The sequence below is a fragment of the Periplaneta americana genome, unplaced genomic scaffold (assembly GCF_040183065.1).
Source record: "Periplaneta americana isolate PAMFEO1 unplaced genomic scaffold, P.americana_PAMFEO1_priV1 scaffold_21, whole genome shotgun sequence".
Lineage (NCBI taxonomy): Eukaryota > Metazoa > Arthropoda > Insecta > Blattodea > Blattidae > Periplaneta > Periplaneta americana.
Genome location: NW_027185502.1, coordinates 3,806,423 through 3,823,101, shown reverse-complemented (window position 1 = coordinate 3,823,101; position 16,679 = coordinate 3,806,423). Strand labels below are relative to the sequence as shown.

General features: G+C 38.9%; 1 protein-coding gene across 20 annotated transcripts in view; it reads right to left on the bottom strand.

The window, feature by feature from the left end:
* The window catches only part of LOC138693808 (CD2 antigen cytoplasmic tail-binding protein 2 homolog), a 107,127-nt gene that overhangs the window by 43,135 nt on the left and 47,313 nt on the right, over positions 1-16,679 (bottom strand). For 4 of the 20 annotated variants that reach the window (XR_011330469.1, XR_011330477.1, XR_011330470.1 and 1 more), the window contains one exon: positions 11,529-11,812. The exons of 15 other annotated variants lie outside the window; for them this stretch is intronic. Coding sequence is in view for 1 of the 5 variants with exons in the window: in XM_069817609.1 (XP_069673710.1) it covers positions 11,579-11,812 (234 nt within the window). In the remaining 4 variants the exon portion in view is untranslated. Of the gene's footprint in view, positions 1-11,295; positions 11,813-16,679 lie in introns of those variants that run through there. One more of the 20 variants, XM_069817609.1, reaches the window with a different exon arrangement.

The window sequence follows — 16,679 nt, the reverse complement described above, 5'->3', positions numbered from 1 at the left end:
GAACCCCTGACAAAAGGCGTAAAATGTTTAAGGATTTCTGGCAACGCCTTCTTAAATCACGTATATGCGCCTCCCACGTTAATTTATAATCAAAGATAAGGCCCAAAAATTTCGCAGTGTCTGTATACTGCAACTCCACTCCATTAAGACGCAGTTCAGGATGTGGATGTAGTCCACGTTGGTTGTAAAAGTGGACACACTGCGTCTTCTGAGTGGAGAATTTAAAACCATTGCGAACAGCCCACTCTGATAGTACGTTGATGACCAGTTGCAACTGTCGACCGATGGATGGAAGATATCGAGAGCTGTAAAATAGACTGAAGTCATCAACGTACAAGAGGGAAGATACTCGGCCACCCACACAGTGGGCAATTCCATTGATCGCAATGCAGAAAAGAAGAACACTTAATACAGACCCCTGCGGAACGCCATTTTCTTGGAGATGTTCGTTAGAAAGTGTGGTGCCTACTCGAACTCGGAAATACCGCTCTGCCATGAACTTCGCAATAAATGTTGGTAGACTGCCACGAAGTCCCCAATCATGCAGAGTTTGTAGAATGCCATACCGCCATGTGGTATCGTAAGCCTTTTCTAGATCAAAGAAGACCGCCACAAGATGATCCTTCTTGAGGAAAGCATCTCTAATGGCGGTCTCTAGCCGAACAAGATGGTCTGCGGCTGATCTGTGCTTACGAAAACCACATTGGATATTAGACAATCGGTTTTCCGATTCGAGTACCCACATCAGGCGTTTGCTTATCATCTTTTCCATAACCTTGCATACGCAGCTGGTAAGACAAATTGGCCTATAACTGCCAGGTAAAGAAGGATCCTTTCCTGGTTTCTGAACTGGGATTACAATGGCGGAATGCCAAGCAGATGGAAATACATCCTCAGTCCAGATCTTGTTGTACATTGCCAGAAGAAAGGATTTTCCAGCTGGCAGAAGATGGCGAAGCATACGGTTATGGATGTTATCAGGACCAGGGGAGGTGTCAGGGGATGCGTCCAGTGCCGCCTCCAGCTTCTCGGATGTGAACGGTGCATTGTATTGTTCAATGTTATTAGATGTAAAGTTCAGAGTTAGTTTCTCCACAGTATCCTTAATTTTTTTAAATTCCGGGTCATAATTGTTTGAGCTGCTTATCTGTGCAAATGAGTGAGCAGAATATCTCTGCAATTTCTATGTGACTGGTGGTCAGTACGCCGTTGTTCAGAAGACCCGGAATTACAGAACTACGTTTCCCCATTATCCGACGGACTTTGTCCCACACGATGTTAGCTGGGACGTTCTTTTTCAATGAATTGACGTAATTTGTCCAGGACGTCTTCTTAGCATCGCACACAGTGCGACGAGCTATGGCTCGAAGACGTTTAAACTGGACAAAGTTTTCTTGGGTCGGATGGCGCTCAAATTGGCGTAAAGCACGTTTGCGGTCTCGGATTGCATCTCTACAGGCGTCCGTCCACCAAGGGACAGGGAAGCGTTTTGGCCTGGAGGACGACTGGGGGATAGATAATTCCGCAGACGTAATTACCACATTTGAAAAGTTTTCTACGACGGAGTCCACACTTTCATATCCAATATCATCGAATGATATGGACTCCGAAAATCCGACCCAGTCCGCCTTTTTAATAACCCAGTTTTAAGAGCGAGTTTCCGCAGGACGTAAAGCGGACATACGCATTCGGATGGGTAGTGGTCACTACCATGAAGGTCATGAATAACTGACCATTCGAAATGCGTGGACAAAACTGGGCTACAAATGGAGATGTCTATCATGGAGAAAGTACCGTAAGCCAAGGATAGATGTGTTGCTTCCCCGGAATTTAGGGTAATCAGATTAAGGCGGGTACATACCTCTGCTATTTTATTTCCTCTGTCATCATCAGAATTAGAGCCCCAAGAGTGGTGAGATGCATTAAAATCTCCGACTAACAAATATGGAGCAGGTATCTGCGATAGAATGTGTTCCACGTCATTAACTGTGTAAGGTATATCAGGGGGCATATAGACACAAACTATAGAGAACTGGATGCTAGATAAAGATATTCTAGCTGCTATACATTGATGAGGAGTGTTAATATTGATGATGGAGGAAAAGATACTTTGACGGAGTAGGATGGCACAACCTCCATTGGCCCAAATACCGGCAAGATGATCGTACCGGTAAATAATGTATCCTGAAATATTCAGGGAATGTTCGGGTCGGAGGTGTGTCTCCTGAAGACATAAAATAGCAGGGTTCTCATGATAGATCAATTGTTGTAGTTCTGTATATCTGCTGCGTACACCGTTCACATTCCACTGTACAATATCTGTCATTGCGAGGAGCTAAATCATGATGGTGGCTTCACAGGCGATCTTCTCTTTTTTTCTTTTCTATGGATTGATGCCTTTGTCTGCGACTGCTTAATCTTGGACTGTGGCGACTCACTTGCAGATCGTCGCACTACTGATCGTGATCTTGATCGAGGACGTGATCGAGAGCGTGATCTCGATCCGCCACCCTAACTAGGAGCGCGACGTTCCGGTGTTCTACCAGGCCTAGAATCTTTCTCTGCTGTCACGGCAGCGATCTTTCTAGGTACGTAAGGCCTGATATCCAACCCACACGAGTCGTCTGACTCAGCAGTCTGTATCGCAGAGTCAACGTATGTCTGGGTCGCGGTCTCAATTCGCTTCCCAGGCATACTTGCGAGAGGTGGCGTCTGCATGGATGCATCAATTCTCTCTGTTGCCTTCAGCAATGCTGAGGAATAAGATTTTTCTGTCGCCTTTCTTTGTTGGTCTAGAATACGCTTACGCGCCTCGAAAAAAGTAATATTTTCTCGGACTCGGAGCTCTTGGATATTCTTCTCTACCAAATGCGTCGGGCAATTTTTGGAATTAGAAGCGTGGTCCCCAGAACAATTCACACAGTGCTCGGTGCCGGCACATGGGAATTCCCCATGGTCAGCACCGCCGCACTTTGCACATATGATGTTGTTTGTGCAACGTTTTTGCGTATGTCCGAACAGTTGGCACCTAAAGCACCGCATTGGATTCGGCACATACGCACGCACAGGGACACGCTCGTACCCAACAAAGATATATTCTGGCAAGAGAGACGTTTCAAAGGTCAGAAAGACTGTGCTCAGGGGTTCAGTCCGTCCGTCACGCTTACGCAGTAAATGGTAAGCCATGGACACGGACTGTTCCGCCAGCTCTAATTGGATCTCTTTGTCGGACATACCATCTAGAGAATCCGTATGCACAACTCCTCGCGTGGTGTTCAGCGAGGAGTGTCGCTCTACTCTGATTGGGTATGATCCCAGCAACTTCGCTCTCAACAGTGTTTCACTCTGTTTTGCAGATGCAGTCTCAACAAGGAGACTGCCATTCCGGAGTCGAGTTGCATTTCTGACCTTGCCTACGAGTCCGTCGATCGCGCGTCTCACGTAAAATGGACTAATGTTTTTCATTGTTTTTTCCGTCCATCCAACGTGATACTAATAAACTTTGGAGGCGGCACTTTAATTATTACCTTCTCAGGGTCAAATTCCATTGCAGTGTTCGTCTTAATAACTTCAGTTGTGCTGTCCTTTACTATTTTCATTTTCTTTTGTTGCTGTTTTTCTGGAGGGGAAGAGGAGCGCGAAGAGGCCATTTTGAACTGCCCCCCCCCCTACGGAACTGTCGGCGTCAGCCTGCCACCGGGGGGGGGGGGCGAAAGAAAAAGACACCTAAGAATTCTTCGCGGTCTGTGCCGGCAGTGGGGACCCCCCCACAGCCCGATCCCAAGCAACCCACTTCACGCAAGTTACCCTTCAAACTGGTCATTACATACCTAATGGCAAGTCTTACACCAGAGGCGTGTCGCAGTTTTATGCCCCTACCACGGGAATAACCGCCCGTGGCTCCCCACTCTACACTGATTACAAGTGCCAGACTACTGCGGCTAACTCCGACCGACCCTCCCAAAGCCGGAGCAATCCGAGACCGCACGCAGCTTCAGGGGACTTGTGGTTGATTACACTGCGACACCCATATGTCAGCGGTAACACGTCAGAGCGATATATCCGCCCCGGCGAGCAGAGTCGGTCACCGGGACGTTTAAGTCGCTCCGGGCCCCCATTGGGGTTCTACGTGAGTGTACATGACTACTGGTCCAGGCTCCACACCTAGACTTGCATATAGGGGCAGTATGAAGGGTCCACTATTGCTTCGTTGCTGGGCGCCCTGTCGGGCCACACAAGTTGGAAGTCGCGCTCGAAACTGTGGGACAGGACCACGGAGATAGGAAAGATCCCCGCTGGTGAGACGGGAGTTATAAACCTAAGAAACTTAACCTAATAATAGATATAAGAACTAGAAGGGGAAGAAGAATAAAGCCTCATCAGGCATTGTTAACAAATCCCGTCATGGTGGCGGACGTGATGGAGAGGTGAAAATGGCTGTGATGATGTGGTGGGCGTTCCGCATGCAATGGCGGCCGGCAGAGAGAAATAGTGATGAAAAAGAAGAGAGAACGAAGAGGAGTGGTTGGTGATAGGACGAAAAATGGCCGAAAAGAAGAGCACGAGAGCCACCATTGCACCCCCCGGTCACCACTTGGAGGAACCCACCTCGACCGGTAGCCCCAGGTTTTTACATTCGTTGGCAAAGAAGGAGGGTGTGGTACCTCGTGCTCCCACCATCAGACCAACACATCAATGTGGGACAGGCTATATTTATCTTTATAGAATGGGATTGTTGGTTCATAGATGTTTCTTTTCACTGTCCACCTCATGCGGTTGATCTGCATGTGTCTCAAATCTGATGGTGGGATCGAGAATGTATGCCGAGTTCTTAATGGCAATGATATCAATTCGCCGAACACTTCCTTGTGTGGCTAGTCCCTGCACCTCTTGATGGACTGTGAACCCTACTTCCTTCAGTGCCTCGGCCAGTATAGAACGGACAGCATGGTGACAGATGTTGCGAAGGGCCTCACTATAGGGGCAGAAGCCAAGATATGGGGAAGAGTTTCAATCTTGCTGAGACAGCGCCTACAGTAGGTACCATCCCGACTTCTACCCGGTAAAGCTCGGACCGGAGCGACATAGCCTACCATTTTAAGGCTGTCTATCCATTCCGAGAGGATTAGACCTTTGTGATTTCTTATCCAGCTGTTTGCTGGGGGGAAATCTTTGTTAAGAATCACCCCTTTACCCTTTTGTTGCAATGTACACCAATTTTCAAATTCTTTGTCTCTTAAAGCATCTCTAACTTTTCGAGAGTCCACAAAATTTTCACGATTATTTAAAAAAGAATTAGCAGGAGTTAATTTAAGGCTCTTTAAACATGTTTTACTCTCCTCAATAAAGTCCCTGGTGGAAGTAATGTAAGGATCATTAGTTCTGTGTAATACCCTTAAGCCGTTAATGTGTTGTAGCGTGGATTCCGAGTGTACCCTAAAAAGACCAAGTCCTTTATATTTACGATGTGTATATGTCATAGAATCGGGTGTGTCAGCTGGTAGTTGCAAAATTTCTTTAAGAGTGCTTTTAATTATTTTATCAGCGTTATCTAAAAAAGTATTGGGTATTGTTATCAAAGGCCTTGTCTGAAATGTGTAGATTAATGATGGGCAAATTGAGGAATTTAATATACAAAACTTTTGATCAGGATGTAATAAAGGCGACGAAATTAGCAAATCTAATCTAGTTTTCAGGTCGTTTAAAACGGTTTGAGAATCGAATATACAAACATCAGAAAAATAAACACCTAAGTAGCGTATATGCTCATTTGCAGTTAAGCATGTAATAGTCGTGTCATCAGAAATGTTTAATTGATTTGGATGCAGTTTACCGCGAGAAATATTAATAGCTACAGATTTATTTACATTTATATCTAAACCAATAGCTTTGAAACGATCAATAACCATCCTTTTGAGTTCTAAAGCAGAGTTTTTGTTTTTAGCTATGATAACAGTATCATCTGCAAAACCAAGTACAGTAATAGGTTTTAAACCTGAAACAAGATTGAAACCTTATTCGGCAGTGATCGAGTTTTCTGACAATTCATTAAGGATGTGATCAGTACATAGATTGTATAATGCTGGTGAAAGGGGCGATCCTTGCGTAACTCCTTTTCGTAAATCTATGGGATTAGTTTTTTATGATTGATTTCCACTCTAGTGGAATTATTTAGTTGAAGATTCAAAATTAACGTTTTCAACAAGCTTGGAATAAGCAAGCTATCTAATGTGTGTGATAGGTGCAAGTGCCCGATATTATCGAATGCCTTACTAATGTCATGGAAAACGAGAGTAGCATCACATTTTTTAGATTTTGCGGATATTAAAATGGACCTGAGGAGGGATGTATTAACTATTGTTCCTGGAGAATGTGTAAATCCCCTCTGATGAGGATTGAATTTTATGTATTCTCGAAGGCATTTATCGAGGACACGTTCAATTACCCTACGTAACATGGAACAAATAGTAGGCCTAATTGGTCTCCAGTTTTTAAAGTCATTTTCGTCACCAGATTTATAAATGAGAACACTTATTGCGGTCTGGAAGCATGGAGGTACGTGACCAGTCTGGAGCATTGTTGTAGCTATGGAGGAGATGATTTCTGCAGCAGTATCATCCTTCAGAACTCTCATCAGGACGTGGTCTGGGCCAGGAACAGTGTCCATCATGATTCGAGATATTGAAAGCGCAACTTCTGACTTGGTGATAGATTTCTGGAATGTTTCATCTAATTCGAGTATTTCTGCTTCGGTGTAATGGGATGGATATTCTGATCGAAAATTGTTATTTTGTTGAGAAAAATTTTAACTGTCATGTTGTTGCACCTCGCTGACATCTAATTTGTACGTTGCTTTATTTTGACTCAGTACTGTTCTTATTGCTTTCCGCCGTTGATTGAAGTAGTCGAATTGTGTTTTCTCATAGAGAAATATGTTTTTTTTTTTTTTTTTTTGTCGGTCTCATTTTGTGGCTCTTTCTGGGTTAGTGTATCTGCTGTAAGTCCTCTGGTTATTTAAATTTTTCTTTAGTTTTCTGGCTTCGTAATATTTCCTTGTTGGATGTTTGGGTCCGGGCAGATAATCAATTGCTTCAGATAAGAAAATCAGGAATTGCTGTGTCACATCATCAAACACATTGTCGGATAACTCTGCGCTAAATTTATCCTTCCAAGTAGAAAGATTTTGTTTGTAGAATGATAAAGGACTTGTATTAGCAGTAGAGCAGTTTTCAGAATTATTAGTGAAATTATTGGAATTGTTCTTCCACACGATGGTTGAATATTGGAGTTGTTTACAAATGAGACGTTCTTGATGAATATCTGCGTGAGATTTACTAATATGTATGGCTATTCCTCTTGAATTTAAGAAGCATTTTTCACAATAATCACACTGAATTTGATTAGGACTCTGCGTTGTATTACAAGTATCTAAAGAAATATTATTTATGTCTGTTGAATCTTCTCCTGTTGCAGCCTCCATGTAGTAGGAAATATCAAAGATTTGCTTATACTTGACCAGGTAAGGGTCTATAAATTAATAATAATATGTAGTATTTGTAAAGTTTCATATAGCGGTATCGCAATAGTCTCACCTACAGTATATTCCAAAACTTATATCAGACACAGCACAGAACTATAAAACTTTCATATCACAATATGGAAAACCAATAAAAACTGGACGTTGTTGATAAAATGTCTATAGCAACACATAACAGTTCAGGAAACAAGACGAAAAAGTCACTATTTTCCAAAAGTAATTCAATAAATCATTATGCGAATACCACTTTGTTTGGAAAAGAATAATTACTATGTATATCTCGCATAAAATAAGTCGAAACACCTTAAATGACACTAATAAGTTCACATAAATAACGTCAAACTGTTCTGTTTCTCCAATCTCATCTGGTAACAAATTATCTTGGAAAGATCATATTAATACCTTTACTGTAGTAGAAAAAGCCCAAAAGAGATTAAATCTGTTAAAAAGATTAGCTGGCTGCAAATGGGGAACCCAAAGACGTACACTAATTTCCACATATATGTACATGAAAAACAAATGTAGAGTCAAAGTAAATGCAGAATTGTCGGAAGCATTTCAAATAAGTAAGGGATTAAGGCAAGGAGATCCTTTAGCTTGCCTGTTGTTTAACGTTGCCCTAGAGAAGGTAATAAGGGCAGCTGGAGTACAAACAACTAATACTATTTTCTATAGAACATCCCAGACCTTGGCATTTGCTGATGACGTAGTTATCATTAGTAGAAACATCAAAAGTCTGAGTAATGAGTTTGAGAGACTGAATGAAAAGGCTGGTCACATGGGATTAGCTATCAATCAAGAGGAAACGAAATATATGTATAGTGAGAAATACTAGAATATCAATACCAAATGAACTTAAGATACAGGAATTTACGTTTGAGAGGGCCAAGTCTTTTAAATATTTGGGATCAGTAATAACAGAAAACAATACCATGGATAGTGAAATAGGAGCTAGATTAATAGCAGCCAATAAGAGCTATTTTGGATTAGCAAATATATTAAAAGCAAAGAATGTTCCTTGTATGATTAAAACTAAAATTTATAAAACAATGATAAGACCGGTGTTGATTTATGGAGCGGAGACTTGGACCCTGACAAAAAGAGAGGAAAATTCTCTGGGAACTTTCGAAAAAAAGATCTTAAGAAGAATATACGGAGTGATGAGGGAGGAATATGGAGAAGAAGGTTTAACCGGGAATTATATCAGTTATATGAAGAACCGGATATAGTGGCGATTATAAAAGCAGAAAGGATAAGATGACTTGGTCATCTCATGAGAATGAACGAAGACGAAATAGTCAAAAAGCTGCTTTTAATGAAACTGGAGGGATGAGGAAAAAGGGAAGACCTAAGCTCAGATGGTTTGATGGCGTGACAGATGACTTGGTGGCATTGGGAGTGAGAAATTGGAGGAGGAAGGCACAGGAAAGACAAACATGGAAAAGAATTGTTGAGGATGCCAAGGCCCATGTGTGGCTGTAGTGCAGAGATGATGATGATGTACATGAAACCTGTTCTCAAATATTGGAATGAAATACTCATCACATGCACCCCACAACAATGAAATAAAATAGAAAAATTTCAAAGCCAAGCACTACGTTTAATTATAGGTGCAGTGAAATCCACACCAATAGATTCAATGAGACGACTTACTCAACAAAACCACTGATACACAAGTTTGAAGAATAAGCAGAAATCCGGTATGAGAAATTATCAGATTGTCTAATGCAGACTATAGGAGAATACAAAATCTTGCCTACTAAATTAAAAACACAAGAAGGATTTATGCAGAAAGTTAAAAGATTATAAATGTATCTCATTCCTCAAACTAACATTGAAATGTCACAAATCCGACAAAATCCCTTGGAATACATAACTATTCAAACTGGAAACAACTTATTGGAACCAAACCGAGACCAAAGGCTCTTTTCTTAAACACATCCAAAACAACTGTTGTTTCATTTTCACTAAGGTCTAGTGGTCTTAAATCTCCTCAATCTTCTTTTAGGCTCAAAATTCATCATTCTGATTGTTCTTCTCAAAATTGTGAATGTCCCATATTAACCGAATCCTCAGAAGTTAAGTATTTAGGCATTACAATCGACGAACATTTACGATAGAATAAACATATTGCATTACATATTTATGCAATAGATTACGTAAAACAATTTATATCTTTGTTATACTTCGGTCATATTTACCAGTTAATATTTTACGTCTCATTTACTTAGCTTTATTTCAATCCATTCTCCAATACGGAATTTTAGGATGGGGAAATGCTTGTAATTCTAATCTCATTCCAATAATACTTATTCAGAAAAGAATAATTAAGATAATGCCTTAATAAACCAATTGATTACTCATCCGAGCTTTTGTTCACTGATTTTAATGTTTTGAAAATTAAACAGATTTATTATATTGCCTTATTAAACTTCATACCTGTACATAAAAACTGTAATAAATTCAAATTGCATCATCATAAATATGGAACTAAAAGATCCGATTTTATACGACTAGAGGAACCAAAGTGTTTTACAAGCACAGCTCTTAGCCATGGCACCTACTTTGGTCCAAGGTTATATAATAAAATAATTGAAAAATACCCAAATTTGGAAAATTTTAGTATCAAAAATTTCAAAAGTAGCGTTAGGAATTTAATTTTTAAAGAATATATGAGGCGTTCAGAGCTGAAGTGGATTAAGTCACAAATTTTCATAAACTGAGTTTAATTCATTTTCTGATTAAGTGAAGTTGGAGCTTTTCCGACTAGTAATGGATCAAGTTTTAATTCCAAGCATTTGCTGGTAGATGACACTAGTCACTATTGGCTCAGATTATTTGTTCACGATGTTCTGAGCCATAGTGGATCAAGTCACCAAAGCGTTGCATCAATTTACATCACAATTGTTTATATTTTATAAATCTAGAATTTGAGAATGAAGCGATAAAATTATTGCTTGGGAAATTAGATAATCCACTAGAGTAAGTTAACTTTAAGTCCTATTATCTCAAAACTACGACTTGTGGGCTTGATCGCCTCATATATTGATTTAATATGTGTATGTATTTGTATGATTTCAATTGTTAAAATTGAAATTGTATTTTATTCCTATAATTGTTTTTTTCTTGACCCACTTTGTGTCAAATAATTATCTTTGTTTGTGTTAAGTATGTGTTTAGATAACTCCCTGAGCACGAGTTTTTTACTCCTTCAGGGAAGAATTAAGAGTGTAATTTTGTACATGTTATTTTACTAACAATAAACAACAATAAGCAATTGTTAAAAACGATACAAATCCAAATGTAGCAAAACAATTAACATTAGAAACAATTAATAGCAAATATCGTTGTGAAACCTGGCTACACATTTACAGTGATGGATCTTTACTAACCGATTTTGATGCTGCAGGAGCTGGAGGAACTTGTAAATTTTTCTCGTTCTATAAAGAAGTCAGGAAGGACTCCACAAACTTTGATGGAGAAGTTGAAGCTGTATTCACTATTCTAACCAGTCTACTTCAAATAAAAAATAAATTTTCCAAAGCTGTAATCTTCATTGGGTCAAAACAGCTATACAAACTACAGCTAATAATAGTTCACAGAAAGCTGACGCAACTTCTCAGTGCTGCACCCTGATCAAGCAGCTCCAAAAACTGGCAATAAAATAGTTCTGCAATAGATTCCAGCGCACTGCGGCATTACAGGTAATGAATTGGTGGGTCAACTGGCTGCGAAAGGCTGCACCCTAATACAAAAACTTATTACTCAAAAATCATTTATTCTGTCACATTAAATAAAAAATTTCAATACAAACAAACATTTTTGAACAGAATAAAGGAATCAGGTAAAGATAAATCATGAGAACCCCTCTCCCAAAATATAAACATCATCCCTGAAGAACCAAGAAATTCAGCAGTGACAGCCTTCCGCCTTCTGACTGGGCATGACTGTTTGGCAGCTCATTTATATAGAATCGGCATCTCCCTCTCACCCAATTGTGTGTTATGTGGAAAGAACGTAATCCTGGATAAGTCATCATCATCATTGGCTCAACAACCCATTGAGAGTCCTAGCCTTCCTCAGTATTTTATTCCAGCCGTCTCTACTTCTGGCCTTGACTGTCCACATTCGTGCACCAATAAAGTTGGCATCCTCGTATACATTATCCTCCCATCTGCTCTTCGGTCTTCCTTTGGATCTGCTTCTTCTAGGATTGGATGTAAAGGCTCTTTTAGCGGGTCTAGTATCGTCCATTCTTACCAGGTGTCCGGCCCACTGCAATCGACCAATTGTAATAAATGTTATGTCTGGCTCCTTAAACAGATCGTATATTTCTTTATTATATCTCATTCTCCATTCATTATTTATTTTGATGGGTCCATAAATTGCTCTCAGAATTTTCCTCTCGAAGATACTAAGTCTTCTGATGTCCTGTTTGTTCATAGTCCAAGTTTCCGAGGCATACGTCAACACCTGCCTAGTAAGCGTCTTATATATTCTTATTTTAGTTGAGATGGTTAAGAATTTCGATTTAATATATTTCTGTAATCCAAAGTAACATTTATTCAGCGGCGGATTTTCAGGGGAGGCAAGGGAGGCCTGGCCTTCCTAAATATTTTGTCAGAGACAACACAAAATGTGTTATCCCAGCACTCATGAGCTGAGATGGCAATATTCAAACTGACAGCATTTCTAGTCTTAGAGAGGAACATGTAATTCGTGCTGCTAGCAACAGGAAGCGCTGCAGGTAGCACTATGGGGTGGAATACACAGAGCACAAGCACGGAAGTTACTGTACTATAGTGACATCTAGCGACCTTGCGTTCTAATAGTTGGGAGTAGGTAGGCAAAGCAGAACTCAGCTCCTGGTAACCATGACAACAGCTGTTTAGCCAATAGGGAAGCTATCTTGTTCACGCGCTTCATACCAAAAAAACGCCATGAAAGGAGTTGGTTTTGGCTTAGGCTCCTCACTTCAGTCTGATGCAGTGAGCTTGTAGCAATGGATGTGAGTGATGATATTGTGGTTTCACTGTTGGAGATTCCCTTTTCACGGCGAAATGATTTCGACAGAAGAATTATACTACAGCAAGGTAGACCTACTCCGAAATTTTCATTTCTTCAAAATGATAAAGGTAAGACCAGAACATTTAAATCCTCGTGGTACGATCAACACAAGTGGCTGTGTGATAGCAGTACGAAGGAGAATCTGTTTTGTTGGCCATGTATACTTTTAAGTAATAACAAAGGCGTCTGGTCATATGAAGGCTACAGTGACATGAAAAACTTGTCTAGGGCTTTAGTTAGGCATAGCTCAAGTAGAGACCACTTGAATTGTTACGTGGCATTTAAAGGACTCTGTAAACAAACCCTTAATATATCGGAAATGTTGAGCAAACAGAATAGACTGTTAAAAATTAAATACAATGAAGAAGTAAAACTCAACAGGGAAATTTACAAAATTTTAATTGATGTCACGTGTGCTCTGGCTGTGCAAGAAATCGCGTTCAGAGGCCATGATGAAAAGGAATGCTCTCGAAACCCTGGAAATTTTAAAACTATATTTCTTCTAGTTCTAAGTAGAGATGTGGCATTAAAAAAACATTGGGAGAATATGGGATACTTTAGAGGGGTATTGAAAACAATTCAGAATGAACTCATTGAGTGCATTGAAGAAGAAATACTGTACAAGATTTCATTGGAAAAAGAATTAATGAGGCCCCTTTCTTTGCCTGTATTGTTGACGAGACGACTGACATCACTGAAACATCTCAGTGTTCTATCGCTGTTAGGCTAGTTGACACAGAAGGTGATATTCAAGAGTTTTTCCTTGGTTTTCATGATGTTAATGAAAGCAGAAATGCTGAAGGCTTGTGTAATGTTCTTCAGAAATACGATGTTCAAAGTAAGTTGGTGGCTCATACCTATGATGGCGCAAGTGTTATGGCGGGTGAGTTGAATGGCTTGAAAGCTAACGTTAATGAGCTTGCTCCACAAGCTTTATTTACTCACTGTTTTGCACACAGATTGAATTTAGTTTTACAACAGAGTTGTTCTAAAATTAAGTCTGTAAAAATTTTTTTCTCGACACTTCATGGAATACCTGCCTTTTTAAATCGGTCCTCAAAGCATACTGCTATTCTCGACAGAATTGTGGAACAACATATGCCTACAAGCAGTGATGTCAGATGGAATTCTAATACCAAACTCATTTCTGTAGTGCACACAAAAAGGGTAAAATTAATCAAAGCTTTCAATGAAATAATAGATTTGCCAGATTCAAACGGTAATTCAGCAAGGGAAGCACAAGGATATATAAACAACCTACGTGATTTCAATTTTGTTTTTCTTCTCTTGACTTTCCAAGAAATATTTAATAAAACTGAATTATTATTTAATATTCTTCAGAAGAAAACAAATGATATTCGGATGTGTATCAATGCAATTTCAGATTGTCTCTTGTACATAAGAAATTTAAGGAGTGATCAGCAATACAGTGTATTCATGGAGGCTGCTGGAACTGCTACCAGGTCAGAGTCATTGACTTCTTTAAGAAGAAATGAATTAATGGAAGAATGTGCTCCTTACAAGTATAAGCAATTGTACTTCGAAATTTTGGACAACATTTTAACACAGTTGGAATCAATATTTCAAAATTATGAGAAATTGAAGTTTCTTGAATTAGGTGACACTACTCGATTTTCAATTTATAGTCAGCATTTCCCTACTGAAGCACTAGATTCATTATTTCAGAATTATGAAACTTATTTTGACAGTGTGAAATTGCGTGTTGAGCTTCAAACTGTGTTTTCTCCACTGCACAAGGAGACATTCCATGGCAAGAGTTTGAGCGAACTGATAAAGAAGATGATTGAAAGTGAAACAAATGAAATTCTTCCCAATGCCTTTAAACTTTTCTGTCTTATAGCCACAATTCCTTCCACAAGTGCTTCCGTGGAAAGGGGTTTTTCGTGTTTGAATCACGTAAAAATTTTTTTGAGAAACTCCATGGCACAAGAAAGGCTCTCAGCATTGGCATGTATATCTATTGAAAAGGGGATCCTCCACAAACTTCAGAGTCGACCCACATGAAATGATGACCTGATCGATCGCTTTACAAAGAAGAAGGATCGTCGAGTGAATTTGGTGTTCAAGTAATGTGAGTACCGGTATATGTATTTTTAAATAGTTTTTATTTGTAACCCTTCATCACGTGCTGGCCTCCCCAAGCTTTGAACCCACCGTCCACCACTGCATTTATTTGTTATAGATATTCTTCTCTTATTTTAAAGACTGATGTCGTTGTCATTGATCATGGAGCCAAGATATATAACATTTTTTACATATTCAAATTTGTAATTTTCAATTGTAAGATAAGTTGGTGCTTTATTAATAATGTTTCCTTTGCGACTGGAGATACCATGGATAAGCACCACCTGGAAGATTGAGAAGCCTTGTCTGTTAACCTCAACATCACGGAAAAATACTGAACTGCAAGACGGCTGATGGCTTCATTGCCATGATACCAGAACTTTGGCTACCTACTAACCAACCAACCAACCATATTGGTGTTCTCTGAATGAGCTGCGTTTTGAGTAGTAGTTTAATCAAAAGTGAATATGTGTTGTGTATTAATTTTGTGTAAAATGACACATTGAAGTCATTATTTGTAGAATTAGAAGAGAAACTGTTTTCAAGTTGGACGTATGAAACAAAATGTGCTTACAAAGACAGAAGATCGACACCGAATTTACATAGTAAAAAGCACATGGAGGAAAACAAAGTATAAATTTTCAATTTTCATGGTATAAGAAATATCCTTCGCTAACAGAGTGTTATGAGACATATCGTCGTTGTTCCTGCAATAACTCCTATGTGACATATTTATAGATTTTCAGATTTTTGCTCTATTGAATAACTTAAACAGTGATATAGCAAATAATAAAATCTCCTATATGTAATTATATTTCTTTGTTTCGAAAATGTAAGAATTCACAGTTTCCTATGTACTGCTGCCTTAGGATGAATAAATGTGTTTTTTCTTCCTACTGTAAACTTTTATATTTTGCACATAGGAGTTATTGCAGGAACAACAACGATATATGTATTCTGTTCGGAGGTGAAAATGAGTGGTCCTCATCTTCTTGAGGGGTCTGTCACAAAAAATGATAGAAAAGCCGAGAATCTTCTGCTTTATAAAAATATATAAAGTAAGCAAATTTTTTCAGCTTAGGTATTTATACCTTAGCTTCATCACTGATATGTAGAGCCCGGATTTTATGTAATTACATATCTTGTTCCTATATATGTAGCTATAAGGAAAGCTAAAATGTCGGCGAATCATATCAAAGAGATAATTATTCCAAAGTTTTAAGTTACATATTTTTACACATTTTGGTGCATAATAAATATTTTGGCATATTTTACATATTTTGAAAGAATACACATTTTTTTCACCAATTTTCCCTCTACTTAATTCTTAAGTTATACGTTTTAAAATTGTTTATAAAGCTTATTTCTTCGTCTCTAGTGCGTAAATATAATTCAATAATTGAAAATAATAACGTATTCTGTGAAAAAATGGACATTTGTTTGCAATGCTAATAGTGTGTATATCCCTTAAGAAGTAACGGTAAAGTAGGAACAAATACCACTGCGAAGGGTGGGTCATTGTACTGCTAAAGAAGTGAAGGAAAAAGTGAAAGTTACCCTGTGGGTATGACTGTTTCGCACAAACATCTGCAATCAGTTGCTCTAAAAGAAAACAATAGTTTTTTTTCTGTTTTCTTAAGAAGCTTATTTTGACATCAGGTGATATAAATAGCTAGTCTACTGCTATTCACATCCAAGCTTAAAGATTGGATTTCAATTGACGATTCCTTTACTACGATGGTAAAATCTTGCTGTGCAAAGTGTGTGACAAACGCATTGAGTGCTCCATGAAGTGAAAATTAGAACAGCATTTAAAAATTGAACTTCACGTGAGAAATAAAAAAATGTGCTCCGTCGAAAAGAAACAATTTCTTCTTACACAAGTGGTGCTGAAACATTCTTCGTCTTGTACCAGTAAATTCAATAAAAATTTGTGGATGGCAATGGTTGCTGCAAATATACCATGGTATAAACTTGGAGTTCCAAAGTT